At 35.2% G+C, this 17,192-nt stretch overlaps 1 protein-coding gene across 2 annotated transcripts; it reads left to right on the top strand.

The window, feature by feature from the left end:
• Nucleotides 1–993: 993 nt before the first annotated feature.
• On the top strand, nt 994–12,463 carry LOC123528952 (dentin sialophosphoprotein-like). 2 transcript variants are annotated; one of them, XM_045309044.2, is made up of 6 exons: nt 994–1,045; nt 2,533–3,610; nt 4,269–4,507; nt 5,029–5,112; nt 6,278–6,354; nt 10,109–12,463. In XM_045309044.2, exons 2-6 carry the CDS (start codon nt 2,590–2,592, stop codon nt 10,164–10,166), a joined length of 1,479 nt encoding a protein of 492 aa, XP_045164979.1. In that variant the 5' UTR covers nt 994–1,045; nt 2,533–2,589; the 3' UTR covers nt 10,167–12,463. The 2 variants fall into 2 exon arrangements, with proteins under 2 accessions (XP_045164979.1, XP_045164978.1); XM_045309043.2 differs by lacking the exon at nt 994–1,045 and adding an exon at nt 1,052–1,242.
• The last annotated feature ends 4,729 nt before the right edge of the window (nt 12,464–17,192 follow it).

Below are 17,192 nucleotides of genomic sequence, written 5' to 3'. Positions count from 1 at the left end.
TAAGAGTGATTGATTGTTCTATTGTACAACAAAATATGAATAAAATTAAGCGAGTTAGTAAATGAAGGCAGAAAAAGATATATTCTTAAGGAAACAGACACTTCGAAAGCAACTTTAAAAGTCTAGCTTAGTGCAATTTATCATGCAGGTTGTACTTTGGGACTGGCATGTATCTGCGAACACTGACTTGGCTGATCCTGGCGACTGAGAATGGACCAAGGGAACTGGCACTTGGTTTCCGTTACATTATACACTTCCGAAAGCTGTTATCAGCTGCCGGGATTTCATCAGTGTAACTTCGAGAATACATACACAGGCAAAGATAAATGTATCAAAGCAAATTATAACTGCCTCGATAGCCTAGTGGTAGAGCGCCTGCTTTGAATGCGCGAGGTTGTGGGTTCAATCCCCGGCAGCGTCATACCAAAGACGTGATAAATGGTACCAGTAGCTCACTTGCTAGTCGCTCAGCATTAAAAGGGAAACTGGCTTCTCTTCTGTCATACCCTCGTAGCAATGGATTCCATCAGGAATGAGGTGTCAAGAGTGCAGCATTGTAGACCGGTTACTCCACTACCAATACAGCATTGTAGACCAGTGCAGCATTGTAGACCAGTTACTCCAACACTACCGACACAGCATTGTAGACCTGTTACTCCAACAAGTGAATACCAATAGGCCACAAACAGTATACAAAGACAGACTTACTATTCAGATGATCAGGCAGTTGTGAGAGACATGTGCTTTTCTCAAAAGCACCTCTAGTTGTAGTTCTTTTTAACTTTGCACCTAATGATCTTGCTCATCTTTTAACTGTCTGTCCCAGACAAGCGCCTCCCGGTACTGGAATTTCCATTTACTAAAATAATATAAAAATGCCATGACGAATCTGGAATGAGCAAAGACCGTTTCTGTATCGATCATGTTTATGCCTTTTCCGCAGAAAAGGCACTTTGTGGTATTTAGTCATAACGGTGTTTGCCCTAAAAATATACTAATTATTATTTATTTTCTTTCTCACGAACACCGCTTGTATTCCTCCCAAGTAATTTCTTTTTTTAATATAATATTATAGAGCAACTTCGGGTATATTCGACACTTTTAGCATTCAGAATGACCGACATAAACATTTAATGAAAGCAAAAGTAGGCCTTTTCTGCGTCTTCGGTATAAAACCCTGCCCAGTGATCATAATTTATCAGTTCCGACACATTCTGAAATAAAGCTTGGTAGACCTACAGTGTGAGTATGTTCAGAAACTCTATTTTTTTCTATTGGGTCATGTAAAGCAAATATTTCCTCGCCAAACGAATACACGTTTACAAAACAAAAGAAGTATAAACAGTCCATAAAATAAACAAACGTGTTTGTAAACATGGACGGTTCCAAACGGAAGGGGAAGAAGCATCTTATCAGAAATACCCATAGCAAAATACAATACATATCTGTAGCCCTGACCAACCTATATGTCTATTTTATAAGTACATCAACACGGCTGACCCATTTAAATGAGCTGTAGGTTTAAATCACCAGAAAATTCATAATTTTGGCTAACCAAATATACCTGAGCGTCCATGACCGTTCTTGTAGGATATTTAAGTGCGGATTTCGTCCAAATTGGTTTTGAAGGTCGAAGCACCCCAATGAGTGTATTTGTAAAAGTTACAGTGCCTGGGTGATCATCCAAATTGGTTTTGAAGGTCGAAGCACCCCAATGAGTGTATTGGTAAAAGTTACAGTGCCTGGGTGATCTGGATGTTCTCATCATGTCATATATAAATATAATATCATAGAAATGACTTGAAAAAAGTAATAAATGTATTATCTATAGCAAATTAGAATATTTCTTTCATTTTTCATACTGTGAAGCTTATAATTTATGTTCGTATATTAATCACTAATGATTACGCCTGTTTCCAGACGTGGCTGAGTTAGACGTAATATCAGATTGAAATGAAATGAAAGTGATAATTATGTCACAAGTTGGACTAGAAATTGCCCTGCTGACCTTTTTTGAATGTATATTTTGTATTCTGTTCCTGCAATTTAGTGTAAATCAACAGTCCGTTATGTATTGAAACCGGTGTTACTGTTAGGGGTAGATCTCCCCTCGCACTTGATCACAGATTCAGAAGTCTTAGTTAAAATTATGCATTATGTACTCTTATCATTTAAAGTTTCTACATAAAATTTAGTGTTTAATTTATTGGAGCAAATAAGTCTGACTTTATGAATGATTGGATTATTGAATTTCTTCGTTATTCTAACAGTAAAGTGCACATTCAGGTAAGGCTTAGAGTGATGGCAACTATAAAATATCAGATTATGAAATAAGCCATCCCATTAAACTAAACAAATAAGGCTAAGGCAGGATAGCCCAGAATCCAGCCCACGCACTGTACGTAGCAGGTCCATCTATCCATCGATCTATACTGCCAACCGCTTTTGTCTGTTATCTTTACTCTTAAATAGAGACTAAAAATAATATTGTATGAATGTTTTTATACTTATACTTATTTCGATATATTGTAGGATGTGTGAAGCTTTCTAGACATTGAAATAGTTCTTTGGTTTAAAGAGCTATTGAAGATGGAGACACCACTTACTGCTGATAAGGAAAAGGATGAAAATAGACATCACACAGTGAAGTTTTCAGAGGATTTATCTGCAGAAAGCAATAGCACACATTCTGATAAACAAAGTAATTTGCATTTTCCATTTGAAAATGGAACAGATGGAACAGACATTGAAAAAAAAGAATTAGAAAGTTCTTCTATGTCAGCCAACAAACCTACTGACCTTAGTATCAGTGATAGTGGCCAGGCAGGAGATAATGATTTAAGACAGAATAATGGGATGAACGAGTCGCACGCAGAGAGTGGGTATTTGACAGATTCTGTGATATCTAGAGAGAGAGATTCCACTCAGGATAGTGTAGGATCATCTAATAATTCAGAACAGGATATCACACCTTGTGCCGAGAATTTAATAACATTCAGCACTGACAGCAGTAATGCAGGAAGCAGTTTGACAAGTCCAGTTTCACCATACTCTGAAGTATCTAATGACACTGATAACAGTACGTCTTGTAACACAGATCAAATTCGTTCTGATTCGGATCAAGTGTCTTCTGAAGCAGAAGATCACGTTGGCCAGGTGAACAAGATTTATGATGAATGTACAGCTATAATAAACCAGACTTCAAGGATAGAGCAACTTGATAGTCTTGCGAGAATGAGTTTAAACTGTGATAGAAAAGACCTGATGAGTATTGACGATATAATTGCTACTAACTTTGTACCTGTCAGACCAGAAAGATTAATTATGAATAGTGAAATCAGTGGTTCTAGGGGCAGGAGTCAAAGTGAAGCATTAGAATCATATACAGACTCGTTTCATTTGTCTTGTGATAAGACAGATGGTAGAAAACGTAGTAAAAGTTCAGGATTTCCCATTCCAAGACAGAAGGAAGGTGTTTTGATATCAGAGGACATGTTGTCTAAGAGCTTACCACATGGCAAAGTGGTGAGAAGTGATAGTGGACTCATAGAGTTTATCGCAGATGACTTACAGGAGAAAATACGCAGAAGCAGTCCTATGTCTAAAACAGGTACAGTGAAAATTTTGTCCTTACAATATAACCTAAAAATGTTGCATGATCATTGATATTAATAATGACAAAATTGTTAAAAATGACATTTTTTTAAAATTATATAGGAGTGAGCTTGTTGGTCTGTTGGTTAGTCAGTTGGATTTCATGGTTTCCAGACAATAACTTGTGAAAGGCATGACAGATTTAAATAAATTTTGGTACACAGGTGTAAGTTGTAACATCATAAAATACAGGTAAAGTTCAACTTTGCCTACAGACCACATTTGATGCATCAAATTAGCCCTTGTTTGAAGACAGACTTTGGATAGGTGTCAGTTCATTGCATCTTACTTATAAAATGAAATATGATGGTCTTTTAGAAATAGATTTGTTTGATTAACCTTTAGCCTGCTGACGGCAGGTGATTTTGTCTTCGCGAGCAGTGCAGTCCAAGAATCCAAGAACAGACTGCTGTCCATGCAGATTGACCACGGTCTGCCCTGTTTGCTACGCAGTCAGTAAATTCTCAGTGAACTGTGGTACTGCCCAAATTGGATGATGGACAAGTCCATTTTAGAAATTTTGCAGAGTAAAGGGTAACATCCAGTACATTTTAGAAATGTAATAAAAAGTTGTTTGTAGGTAATTCATTGATAGGGTGTATTACCATCTTCAGCCTCAAGTGATGTAAGCAGTCGAAGATCAAGTATACTCAGTTTGACAAGTGTTGACAGTATGGCATCGTCGTCCATGGCAACCTCAATGACATCTGGAATGTCAAGGTCATATCCACAGAGTCCAGACTGTATCCCACCTATTGACCCAATGGCTGTACATGAGATAGAGAACCAGGCTAGACTAGTTGCTGATAGTCTGGATCACATGATGGGAAATCTGAGAAATAATCTTCATCAGGTAATGAAAAGAGACAGAGCGATGGTCTAGTGGATAAGGTGTCGGCTGCTCAGTCCAGGCGTCTTGGGTTCGAACCTCATTGGGGTCATGACCATGACTTCTCATATGACAAGTACTGGTTTTTCCAGGATGAATCAAAAGTAGTTCCAATAAGCTTGAAGCGTTCATCACAATTAAGCTAAAACAAATTAGTATAAACTAAAAGAGACAGAAAATGTCAGTAGTAGATCAATACATTTTAAATATGTAGTATACATATGAAACTGTATGAATTCTTCATTGAACTTTGACAGTTGAATTAAAATCTTGAACATTTAAATATACAAATGAATATTTATAAGTTATAAAAAAATAAAATAAAAGGAATACCACAACAACAACAATACACCTATACTGAAAAACTCATTGTTACAGCCATGATCTTGTTGAATGTGCATCATTTAGGTATTTGGACTGTAGACCTCAGTAATTAGAAGTTACACAGTGATAAATTTGCAATTTAGGGATATTTATTTTTGTAGATGTCCGCAATCAGTGTTGGGTGTGAAGAGGCCTATAAAACATCTGTAGATGTAACCTGTGATTCAGTGGATGCCAGTATAAAGGTAAGCAATTTAAAATGACACACCTGAGTGAATCACTTTTTGATTAACTCTCTGTGTACATGTGTATATGCAGGTGTTAAATACCGGTATACAGGTTCATGCATGCATGAGTACAAGTAAATTGCCTTGCACCAAGCTTTTCAGTATTTATTTATGACGTTCTACTCTTCTGCATTTTAGCAGTGTAGGATTACATTTAGGAGAATACTTTAATGATAAAATAGATGAACCGCATGATGGATTTTACATCAGCATGATTTTTCTAACACCACACCTTATTGAAACTTATGGCTCAATGAGATTATATCAGATTGAGTATCCTTTAACTGGGGACAAAAAATTTTCCAGAGACAACTCATCCTGCAGGACTAGTTACTTAAAATTGTTAATCATTTTTAACAGAATTCACTATTTAGGCAATTTAAAGTTGCTGACATATTTTTGTTTTACGACACATGTATGTTCATATGTATATTCAGTGTATTGAATACTACAAAAATTTGTGATGAAACTGATAAGAAGTATGTTTTTCGTCATATGCGTCATAGCTATACACTGACTTGATTCCTGTGTCATTTTGGATGGATGATACATGTCGAATTGGTAATAAATGGACCATAATCTATGAAATTATGGCAGTCTTGCTATATTTGGTACATTCATTGCATAACTGATCTCTGCAGGAAAATATGTACTCATCCTGCAGGACCACATAAAATTCCACTTGTCCTCTAGCCTTTTCTACTTGCCAATTCCAGTGGACAAGTAGAATTTTTGTTCCCTGCTAAAGTATAGCATAAAGGCTATGATAAAATCTTCTGTTTTAAGAAACCACAATGGAGAGAGCATAGCAACTGACCATGGTTTCTTCATGATGATGATTTTTCTTCATAGCCTCTTAGGGACTTGATGTTTTTATTACTTTTCAGTGCAGCCATAAGTAGATCAGTCTCTCAATAACTCCTTTCACATACATGTACACTGTACCAATAATTCTTACAAAAAAATGGAAGTTGTCCTGCATGTGATGCGTTTAATTCTAATTCAGATGACAATTAATTAGTGTGTCTTAATTTTCCCTGAAATATGTCATAAATGGTTAATGTTACATAGAATGATGTATAGTGTGGTATAGTTAAGTATATGATATTTTTTCCTATTTCAGTCTATGTATGCCATGATGGCTAAATGTGAGGAGTTGTCAATGGCCATGGAACCTGTTTATAAATTAGCTGATCAAATGTATCCTTTCTTAACCCTAACTGTAGGCTGTGACTTGATATCTATGTCACATGTATGCACTGGAGGGTGGTATAGGTGATATTGTGAAATCAAGAAAAATGATGTTTAGGTTGGCATAACAGTTAAGGTGTCGGCCCAGTACAATTTCTCCTTCTTTGATGTATAGTAAAACAAGCAATTTTGGACATGGATTGTGAATTTCACAACAAAATTGCAGCATTGACAGCTCTGTATTTCTGAAGAGTAATACTATCCCAGTCAATATATCACAGAAAAACACCACCATCAACAATGAACTTTTTCGCTACACATCAAAGTATCTAGTCCATGTTTAAATTTCCCACTGACATCTGTCATGGCCGCCAGTCTGGTGTAGTTTTTTAGCTCGACTATTCGAAGAATAAGTAGAGCTATCCTACTCACCACGGCGTCGGCGTCGGCGTCACACCTTGGTTAAGTTTTTCGTACCAGTCTACATTTTGACAAAGTCTTTTGAGATAAAGCTTTGAAACTTTCAACACTTGTTTACCATCATCATGGCCATTTATAGGCAAGAGCACATAACTCCATCAAGGATTTTGGCTGAATTATGGCCCCTTTTGACTTAGAAATCATGGTTAAGTTTTTCGTACTAGTTCATATTTTGACAAAGTCTTTTAAGATAAAGCTTTGAAACTTTCAACACTTGTTTACCATCACCATGGCCAGTTATAGGCAAGAGTACATAACTCCATCAGGGATTTTGGCTGAATTATGGCCCCTTTTGACTTAGAAATCTTGGTTAAGTTTTTCGTACCAGTTCATATTTAGACAAAGTCTTTTAAGATAAAGCTTTGAAACTTTCAACACTTGTTTACAATCACCATGGCCAGTTATAGGCAAGAGTACATAACTCCATCAGGGATTTTGGCTGAATTATGGCCGCTTTCGACTTAGAAATCTTGGTTAAGTTTTTCGTACCAGTTCATATTTAGACAAAGTCTTCTGAGATAAAGCTTTGAAACGTTCAACACTTGTTTACCATCACCATGTCCGGTTATATGCAAGAGCACATAACTCCATCAAGGATTTTGGCTGAATTATGGCCCTTTTTGACTTAGAAATCGGTTAATATTTCGTACCAGTTCATATTTTGACAAAGTCTTTTGAGGTAAAGCTTTGAAACTTTCAACGCCTGTTTACAATCACCATGTCCAGTTATAGGCAAGAGTACATAACTCCATCAAAGATTTTGGCTGAATTATGGCCCCTTTTGACTTAGAAATCTTGGTTAAGTTTTTCATACCAGTTCATATTTTTTGTAGTGTTTGACATATGGCTTTTAAACTTTTATCACTTGTTTAGTATAATAGTCTCTATCTGTAGGAAAGAGAACATAACTCTGTCATCTATTTTGGCTGAATTATGGCCCTTTTTGGACTTTGAAATTGGTTCTGTTTTCATACAAGTCCATGTTTTGTCAAAACTATTTAACATATGGCTTTTAAACTTTGAACACTTGTTCATCATTATGATTTCCGTCAGTAGGCAAGAGTACATAACTATTTTGGCTGAATTATGGCCCTTTTTGGACTTTGAAATTGGCTCATATATTGCCATTTAGTGCATGACTTATCGAAATCAAAGTAATACAGGAACATTGTTTGTCTAATCTATTTATTTCTTTTGTCTGAATATCCATGGAAATATTTTGACCCCATTCTTCAATCAATTCTTCGAATAGTGGAGCGTGCTGTCATCAGACAGCTCTTGTTAATCCTTCTGCACAGAAATATAGTCCTGAAAAACACACATAAAACCACTGTTAAAAACATCAGAAATGACAAAAAATGTACACAGTATCAATAAATACATTAGGAATTTAACATGTCAAAGTAGGGATAGCGTTAAATTGGGAACTTCAAAATTTCAAAGAACTACTTCCTAGGATACGACCCGGAAGTACTTTAATACCAGGGTGACACCTTAAAGACTTTATATAATTTTCTGATACCCTTGTGTGAATATGACATTTATTCTATTACGCCAACTTTCTAAGAGAAGAAGGTATATTGTTTTTAGCTGACACGTCATCACAGGGTGAGCTTTTGTGATCGCCCTTTGTCCATCCGTCCACAATTTCTTGTGAACACGATAGAGACCACATTTTGCAATCAATTTTAAACTTGCACACAACGTGTATTGGCATAATATCTCGGTTTGTTTTGAAAACTGGCCAGAACCCATCATGGGTTCCAGAATTATGGCCCCTTAAAGGGCCAAAATTTGTTATTTTTGGCTTGTGAACACAATAGAGACCACATTTTGCAATCAATTTTAATCATAGTTCAAAGGTCAAGGTCACACTGACCTTGAGATTGAAAATGTTCTCAGTAACTGAAGAATGCTTGGCCTACAATAGTCAGACTTCAAAGAATTGTTTTCTGTGATATTTAGATGAGTCCTTTTGTTTTAGGGGTCAGTAGGTTAAAAGTCAAGGTGACATTGACCTGCAGACTGAAATTGTTTTTGTGCAGTAGAACACTTTGTCCTTCAAGTCATTAAATGTCATAGGATGTATGTCTCTGGAATTTGAAGAATTTGTCGAGCCCTGATCATAATGGGCATATGTGATATACAAATAGCTCTTGTTATGCTTAAAAATGTTTCCACTCGATAACTTTGAACTGTGATCCTCAAACCTTATATAAACATTGCACAGTGGCATTGCATGATCCTTATTGATTTTGAGGTCAGGAGGCCAAAGGTCAAGGTCACAGTGACTGGTCTGTACTTTAAAAATTACCATCTGATCAATGTGTCGATCTCACTTCTGAGCAAATGCAAAATCATTATTTGTGTGGGACTAATTTTTGTGGTTGAGTAAATCCAAAAAAATTAAATTCCAACAAAAAAAAAAAATTCCCATTTATTTTATGTTCAGAAGTTGAAATCCTTAAATTATTATGCCAACGAAATAGCTGTTTTGGTAAAAGAATCATGAAATTTCATGCCGAGAAAATTAAATCATTTTACAATTAAAGTGAAAATAGGTATCTGTTATTCAGTTTTCACGGTACACCAAAAATAAACACTTGTCCAGTTTTATTCCAGTTTGAAAGTTGATTGTTTTTTTCCAATGTTAAATTTTTTCCAATGTTAAAAGTCATTGCTGGACCCTCCCCCCACTCCCCCTCCCAACAACCCAGTTTTCCTCAACCCCGCCTCGGTAGCCTAATGGTAGAGCGCCCGCTTTGAGTTCGTGAGGTCATGGGTTTGATCCCTGGGCGCGTCATGCCAGAGACATAAAAAAATGATACTAGTACCTGCCTGGCTTGGTGCTCAGCATTATGAGGACAGTGCTAGGACTGGTCAGCCCAGTGTCAGTATAATGTGACTGGGTTGGATATAATGTTGTATGTCTACAGCGTGATATTCCAGTGAGGCAGCACTATAAAGCTAGGCATTGTACTCTCTGCTACAAGTAGACATCGTCGTTTATATGACTGAAAAATTGTTGAAAAAGAAGTTAAAACCAAACACACACACACTCAACCCCTTTTGCTTATAACAGTTGTGTAGCCGTTTGTATGAATATGTTGAAAAGAAAGTTTAATAGTCTGTTAATGATTGTCATAATACTTAACTTAAGTTTACTTAAGTTTTTTCTTGGGTTTTAGGTTCATATTTTGTAAGTGTGAATATAGAGAAGTCAATGGTTATTCTGTATTGATTAATATTATATTACATACCATTGCCCTTAACTGTTTATCAGCAAAGAAATTAAGCGTTTACTGGACAGATTTGAAAGCCAGATTGGAGAGAAGCCATGAAGTACACAACACCTGGTTTATGAAATATTAGATCAGCAGCATTTCATGTGATGTTCAAAAGATATCAATAAACACAAAAAGTATAAGGGAGATTTGGATAAGTACAAGACTTTGTGTGGACATGAAAAGTTTTGAAATACCTAACAATATGTCTACTTTTGTAGCACCACAAAGTGGTAACTTGGCTATAGATTTGTCACTGTTGTATAGGTATATTCTCGAATTCTTGTTGACAAACTACTTATTTAGTTCTTCGTAGAATGAGTTCAAACCTCCACAGAGGATGGCTTGTGTGCTTTTCAGATTTTTAAGAAGAAATAGTTTCTCAAAATACCTTTATTCCCCACACCCACATCCAGTGACTACCTCTGAAAAGCCTGTAGATCTATAGCCATGTTGTGATAGTAGTTACATGAGAGGTTAGGTGCAGTAAGCATGCAAAGCTTGATTCAAACATGTTTTAACAAAAGTTGTTTCCCTTGTTGCCATAGTGATTAATTGATAATAATGATACATTCTGTTATATGCATGTTTTGGAAAACGAGACGTATTATGTGATGGTGCGTGCTCCTGTCTGTCTGTCATACTGTAATTTGCATCTGAAGCATAACTTAAAAACCATTGAAGGTATTGACTCAAACTTGGCATATGGGAAGGTGACCATGTGATGATAAGCAAAGCACTCATAGATAGGTACTGTAAGTCAAAGGTTAAGGTCACAAGATGACCTTTACGGTCAAATATGTCTGTCATATTTTATGTCCATATTATTCAACTTTGAACATAGGTAGGTGATGATGAGATGATGCATAGAGTTCAAAAACCAGGTCTGTAGGTAAAAGGTTAAGGTCAGATTGAGCTCGTAGGTTAAATCTGATGTCATATTTATGTTTTTGGAGCCTATGGTCTCTTTCGACAAGATACAACAACATCTCATTTGTTTTCAGATGAAATAAACTGTAATATTTGTGAAAAGATCTAAACATTACATCTAAAAAGTATTTTTAATTTATATAGTTAACAGTATAACACATCATTAAATCACACAAAATAAAATGAATGTTTTAATTATACTGTATCACTGTGATATAAACTTTTATTGTTAATTGTTAGTTCTTGGAGATTTACTGAATATATAGGTAATGTTTACATGACTAAATTTCACTTTGTCCATATCCTACTGTTGTAATGTTTATTCAGCTGCATTATTCTACCTGATATGTCTGATAATAGTTATTAGTCTTAGCTGTGGGAGAGTATACTAAATTGGTTTTGCGTCAACATTTTTACTTAAACATCATCTCCCCTGAAACTACAGTCCAGAGTAACACCAGACTTTGTCAGTAGCATCATGGCATGGCTCCTCTATCAAGTTTATTCAAATAGTTCACCATGGTCCTTTTTAGGGGTCGCCAGAGCTGAAAATAGAAAAAAAAATTTAAACAACTTTGCCTGAACCGCTTGATCTTTACCAGACTTGGTCTGAAGCTTAATTATAAGGTCCTCTCCAAAATTTGTTCAAGTGGGGGCACTTCTTTAAAGGGCTGATAAGGCTAAAAATAGAGATACCTTAAAACAACTTCTATACCTGCACGGAAGTCTGATCTTGGTCTGCACTGGTCGCAAAGGCAAAATCACTTGCCGCCAGCAGGCTAAAGGTTAACTGATTAATAAAATAAATTCTATAATCATGCTAAAACTTAAGCTCTGATATATGGCCACGTCCTTGGTGGGGGTGCTCGACTTCCTTTTATCTAAAACTTTGAGTGTATATTACCAGGCTTTGCAGAGCTCTTGTTAATGTTAATAAATATTTTCAAATTTTTGTGTTGTCTGAGAAAAAAGTGATTTATGAAGAATAGAAGAACAGAAACAAAAACAAGGTTTTTAAAATCTTATCTAGATAAGTCATACATATTTAAATCTGAATGCATTGCCAAGGGCGGCGGTTAAAAACGTCTTGTCAAAATTCCAATAAAGTTATATAATAAATGTTTTCAAATTGTTTGTTGCCTGAATCAAAATGTGGAGAGAAAAAAGGATTTGTTAGGGAGAATAGAAGAATGGACAAAATTATGTAAGAAATAGAACATAATTTTGTATACACTAATCATTCCATTTAACCTGTGTATAGTGACAGAAAATATGAACAATGATTTTAAATTGTATTCTGTATTGAGCATATGCTTAAAGTACAATAATAATAATTTTGTATATTTCACATTTGACTGTGCTAAAATTTTGGTATATAGCATTGAAACTGATAGTTATCAGACTTCAGTAAATGCCCTTTATGAGCTTTCTTTATTTGTTATATATTATCCTTCAGATTTTTATCTTGACTATTTGAAGAATAAGTAGAGCTATCCTACTCACTACGGCATAGGCGTCACTCCTTGGTTAAGTCTTTTTTTGTACCAGTTCACATTGTGACAAAACATTTTGAGATAAAGCTTTGAAACTTTCAACACTTGTGTACCATCACGATGTCCAGTTTTAGGCAAGAGTACATAACCCCATCAAGGATTTTGGCTGAATTATGGCCTCTTTCAATTTAAAATCCTGGTTAAGTTTTTCGTACCAGTTCCCATTTTGTGTAAAATGTTTTACATATGACTTTGAAACTTTTATCACTTGTTTATTATAACAGTTTCTATCTGTAGGGAAGAGGGCATAACTTTGGCTGAATCATGGCACTTTTTGGACTTGGAAATTGATACAAGTTTCGTACAAGTCCACTTTTTGTGAAAACTATTTTACGTGTGGCTTTGAAACTTGTATATTATTATGATTTCCATCTGTAGGCCCTTTTTGGACTTGGAAATTGATTCAAGTTTCAAACAAGTCCATGTTTTGTCAAAACTATTTGACATGTTATTCTTAATTTTAGGATTTATCTTTATATGAGAATGTCATCAAAAGTTTTGATTTTCCAATAGATCTCATAATGAAAACTTGGGGTCAGATTCCTTCAAACCAGGCAAGCTCGAACACGTTACCCAACCTTTATATTGAGTCAGTTTACTAACTATAGCATGATGTATTGAAAAAGAGTGAATCAAATTATATAAATCTTAACATCGGAGTTATATCCCTTTACTAATATGTTTTATAATCAGTGCAGATATATTAATCTGTGATAACATTTTTAAACTAGTATGATTTTTAGACAATTGAAATAGCCAGTTATCACGTTAGTCAAATCTTAAGAATCAATGCATATGCGCGTGTGGACTGTCCGTACCGCTATGTATTGCTTCATATATCATGTGAGTTATGTTTAAAACATGTTTTGAAAATACAATTTATAAGATACACACATGTTTTAAAGTGGTATTAGGAATTGATTAAGTGCCAAAATAGATATTGATATCACAAACCGCAATACTTGTACTTTATTGGGCTATCCCAGGTATAATTTATGGGATCACTACTATTTATCTCCGCAAAGACTTTTGTGCCATTAATTGACTATTAAAACTGTCTTGTTGGTACAAACATGTAATTTTGTATGTAACTTCAGAAAAAGAATCTATGTTTAGCCCACTTTTTTAATGTATTTTGTATTATTGATCATATCCCTAAATAAAATTGAATTGAATTGAATTGATTAGAAAATGCAGTTATGTGCATCCAGCATTATATTTGATTGATGTTGTATGTGAATGTTTTTTTTTTCATATGCTAATACTGCAAAATAATGTCTTTCCGCTTGTTCTACACACACTTTCTGACTACAGATACAGGTTGGAGGATTTATAATTATAAACTGTATTTCATAATACATTTTGCTAAAAAACACACCTTACCTTGACAGATTGAATAGATTAAAGGCAAAATACCTGTGGTGTTTGAATAGAATTAAGATAAAATACCTGTGGTGTTTACCTTTACATGTTACAGAAGTAAGTGATGAACTAAATGAGAAGATTGCTTCCTTGAACCTTAATGATCTTCACCTATAAGGTACATATAACCTGTTTACATAAAACTTCCTTATTTTTCTGTGTTTTAGATGCTACAGTGATTGATAAATAAAGTATTGCCAGGTGACAATAACTAGTTGGTACAATCATGTAGTTGCATTCTATGAAGATCTTGCCATACATTTAGATAAGAATACAATTACATGTATAGTAACTAGCTTCAGGTTTTACTCTGATTGAGCTGTGTTATGAATAGTTTATTATTATAGATATCTATATAAGGGTGACATTGTACCTAATTTTCAATATAATTTGAACATTAAAAAAGAAAAACAATTTTGTGGCAAACCAAAAAAAAATCTTCTTTTCTCTAGCTGTAAGGTATAGGTGAAGGAAAGTGGTACCTAGTCTTTAATTACTCTTATCTGCACTTAATTACAAGTTCTGTCATGAATGCATATTTTTTCTATCATAATTATTTTAATTATATTTAATAACATAATACTTTTTTCAAAATCTCTCTGTTGAGTGAAAAGGCACTTTTTAGCACTTCTTCTTTTCCAGACAAGTGATTTTGAGTCATATATGCTAATTATATTACCCACATGTAGTGGGGGAGACTTATTGATTTAGTGCTGTCCGTCCAACTGTCTTTTCAGAAAGTTTGTCCATGCAGATTCTCCGATACCACCAGACGGATTTACACCACACTTCCTAAGAGTGATCATTGCCAAGCCTAGTTGTGCATATCATCTGCATTTTTCAGTAAGATGATTTTCAGCAGAGTTATAGGCCTTTATTCATCAAATTTTATGATGTTTTGGCAACTTCTCTTATATTATTGGGCAGATTTCTACCAAACCTTGCAGGAGTGATCAGTGCCAAGCCTCATTGTGCACTTCTTCATTATTTTCCGGTTTGATGATTTCAACAGAGTTATGGCACTTGATTCATTAAAATTTATGATGTTTTGGCCACTTCTCTTATATTATTTAGTGGATTCCCACCAAATCGTACAAGAATAATCAGTGCCAAGCCTAATTATGCATATTATCAGCATGTTCAGGTTCAGTGATTTTCACGGTAGTTATGGCCCTTTTTTTTGGTCAAATTGTACAATATTTTTGCAACTTCTCTTTCATTATTGGGCAGATTTCCACCAAAACTTATGGAAGTTATCAGTGCCAAGCCTAGTTATACATATTATTAGCATGTTCCACTTCAGTGATTATTTGCAGAGTTCTGTCCCTTTATTTGTCCTGTTGTACAGAGTTCTCATTACTTGCTGTATAGAATCAGGCTGGATTTCACCACACCTCATGAGTGATTAGTGTGAGGCATAGTTGTGCATATCATGGTCGCGTTTTGATTTAATGGTTTTCAGCAGCATCACGGCCCTTGATTCGTCAAATTGTTTGATCTGTGCTACTTCTCTTATACCACTGATTGGAAGTCCACCAAACTTAACAGGATTTTCTTCTGCCCAGTCTGGTTGTCTTTTTGATTTAAATGTTATGGTTCAGTGATTTTCCCTGCAGTTATGACCCTTAATTTGTAGCATTTTACAATTTCTGCATAATAAGTGGGGGAGACATATGTTTTTCTGTAATTATTAATTCTAATTCAAATTTCATATATCATGTAGAATAGGAAATTTAAAATTGCATTGCAGTGTTTTTTCTTCATTGCACAGTATTTATTTTGTTACATTTATTGTTCTGCTTCATGTAGTGTGCAATACATTTAACTTTTGTAATGTATAATTTATATTTGCAGACCACAGATTTATTACTGTTGTTCCTGTTGTTGATTGAAATTTAAATACAATTTGTTCAAATAAAATTATATTGAAGAAATAGGTATTTTATTTTTTTAGGGAGAAAGCATTTTAATTTTAGTTCAACTTTGCAGAATGTATTGAGTTGTTGCACTCGACCGTTTGTGCACATCCGTATCCGTGTTTCAGAGCAGTTCTCTTAACAATGGCAACAAAACTTATTTATTGTGATGTCCTGACATGCAATGTACAGGTTCCATTATATATATTTCTTTTACTTTTGACAAATTTATGTCCCATCGTGACCTAGCAATTTTTCTTGTTTTGTTTTGTATGCTGGTATCTCAGAGAAACCACTTAAGGAAAAAGATTTCAAGTTTAATTTGTTTATTTACTGTGAGTCTTTTTATTTCCACAAAGTTGCTTCTTCCCCCCCCCCCCCCCACACACACACACACACTCCTTTTTGTTGGGGACGGGGGATGTGGTGCTCAAAGAGTTGACCTTGTCTTTTAGTTTGTTGGTCCGTCCATCCGTCCGAATTGGTGTCGTTCATATCTCAAAAGGTGTTTTGACTCAGTCGTCAAACGTTCATCATGTGAAATTGTGCACCAGACACAAGCGTGAATTTGGATTTGCTAGAGAAAACTAAAACTGTTTATATAGTATGGGTGCCTTGTCTGTGCTGCTCCATAATCTGAACGTTACAAAATTACTCACAAACAGGTAAACTCGAAACTTTTGAATAATTTTTAAAATTCGCACAAGGTCGAAGAATCTGCATTCCTGATCCCGAGTTCTGGTTGCCATACTCTGTCGGTAGGTAACGTTTTCTTAAAATAAATAATGGGAACCCTGTTGTTACGCGGTCATGTCGCTGTCTTTGCTGTGGATTTATAAACCCCTCTTTTTGTGAAGGTGCCAAGTTGACGTATCAGTCAACTGTAGGAACAAACTTGTACGGTGGCATAAAGTCGGTATTTGAATTTTGTTTATATTTTGGGGAAAAAATTCGCGACACCATCCACACTTGTTTCTGCATTTTTAGCCCACCATCAGATGGTGGGCTCTTCAAATTACTCTGCGTCCGTGGTCCGTCCGTCCGTCAGTCCGTCCGTTTGCAATTTCTCGTTATCGCATCTCCTCAGAAACTACTGGGGGGATTTTGACCAAACTTTGTCAGAATGATGTATTGGTACCCTAGTTGTGTCCCCCTGAAAATCAGACTGGTTCAACAATTTTTTAGTGAGTTATTGCCCTTTGTTTATTTCTATAATTTATATAGATTTATATAGGGAAAAACTATGAAAATCTTCTTGTCCA

Source organism: Mercenaria mercenaria, chromosome 13 (assembly GCF_021730395.1).
Source record: "Mercenaria mercenaria strain notata chromosome 13, MADL_Memer_1, whole genome shotgun sequence".
Lineage (NCBI taxonomy): Eukaryota > Metazoa > Mollusca > Bivalvia > Venerida > Veneridae > Mercenaria > Mercenaria mercenaria.
The sequence above is the reverse complement of the archived record's forward strand: the minus strand, read 5'-3'. Positions and strand labels throughout refer to the sequence as shown.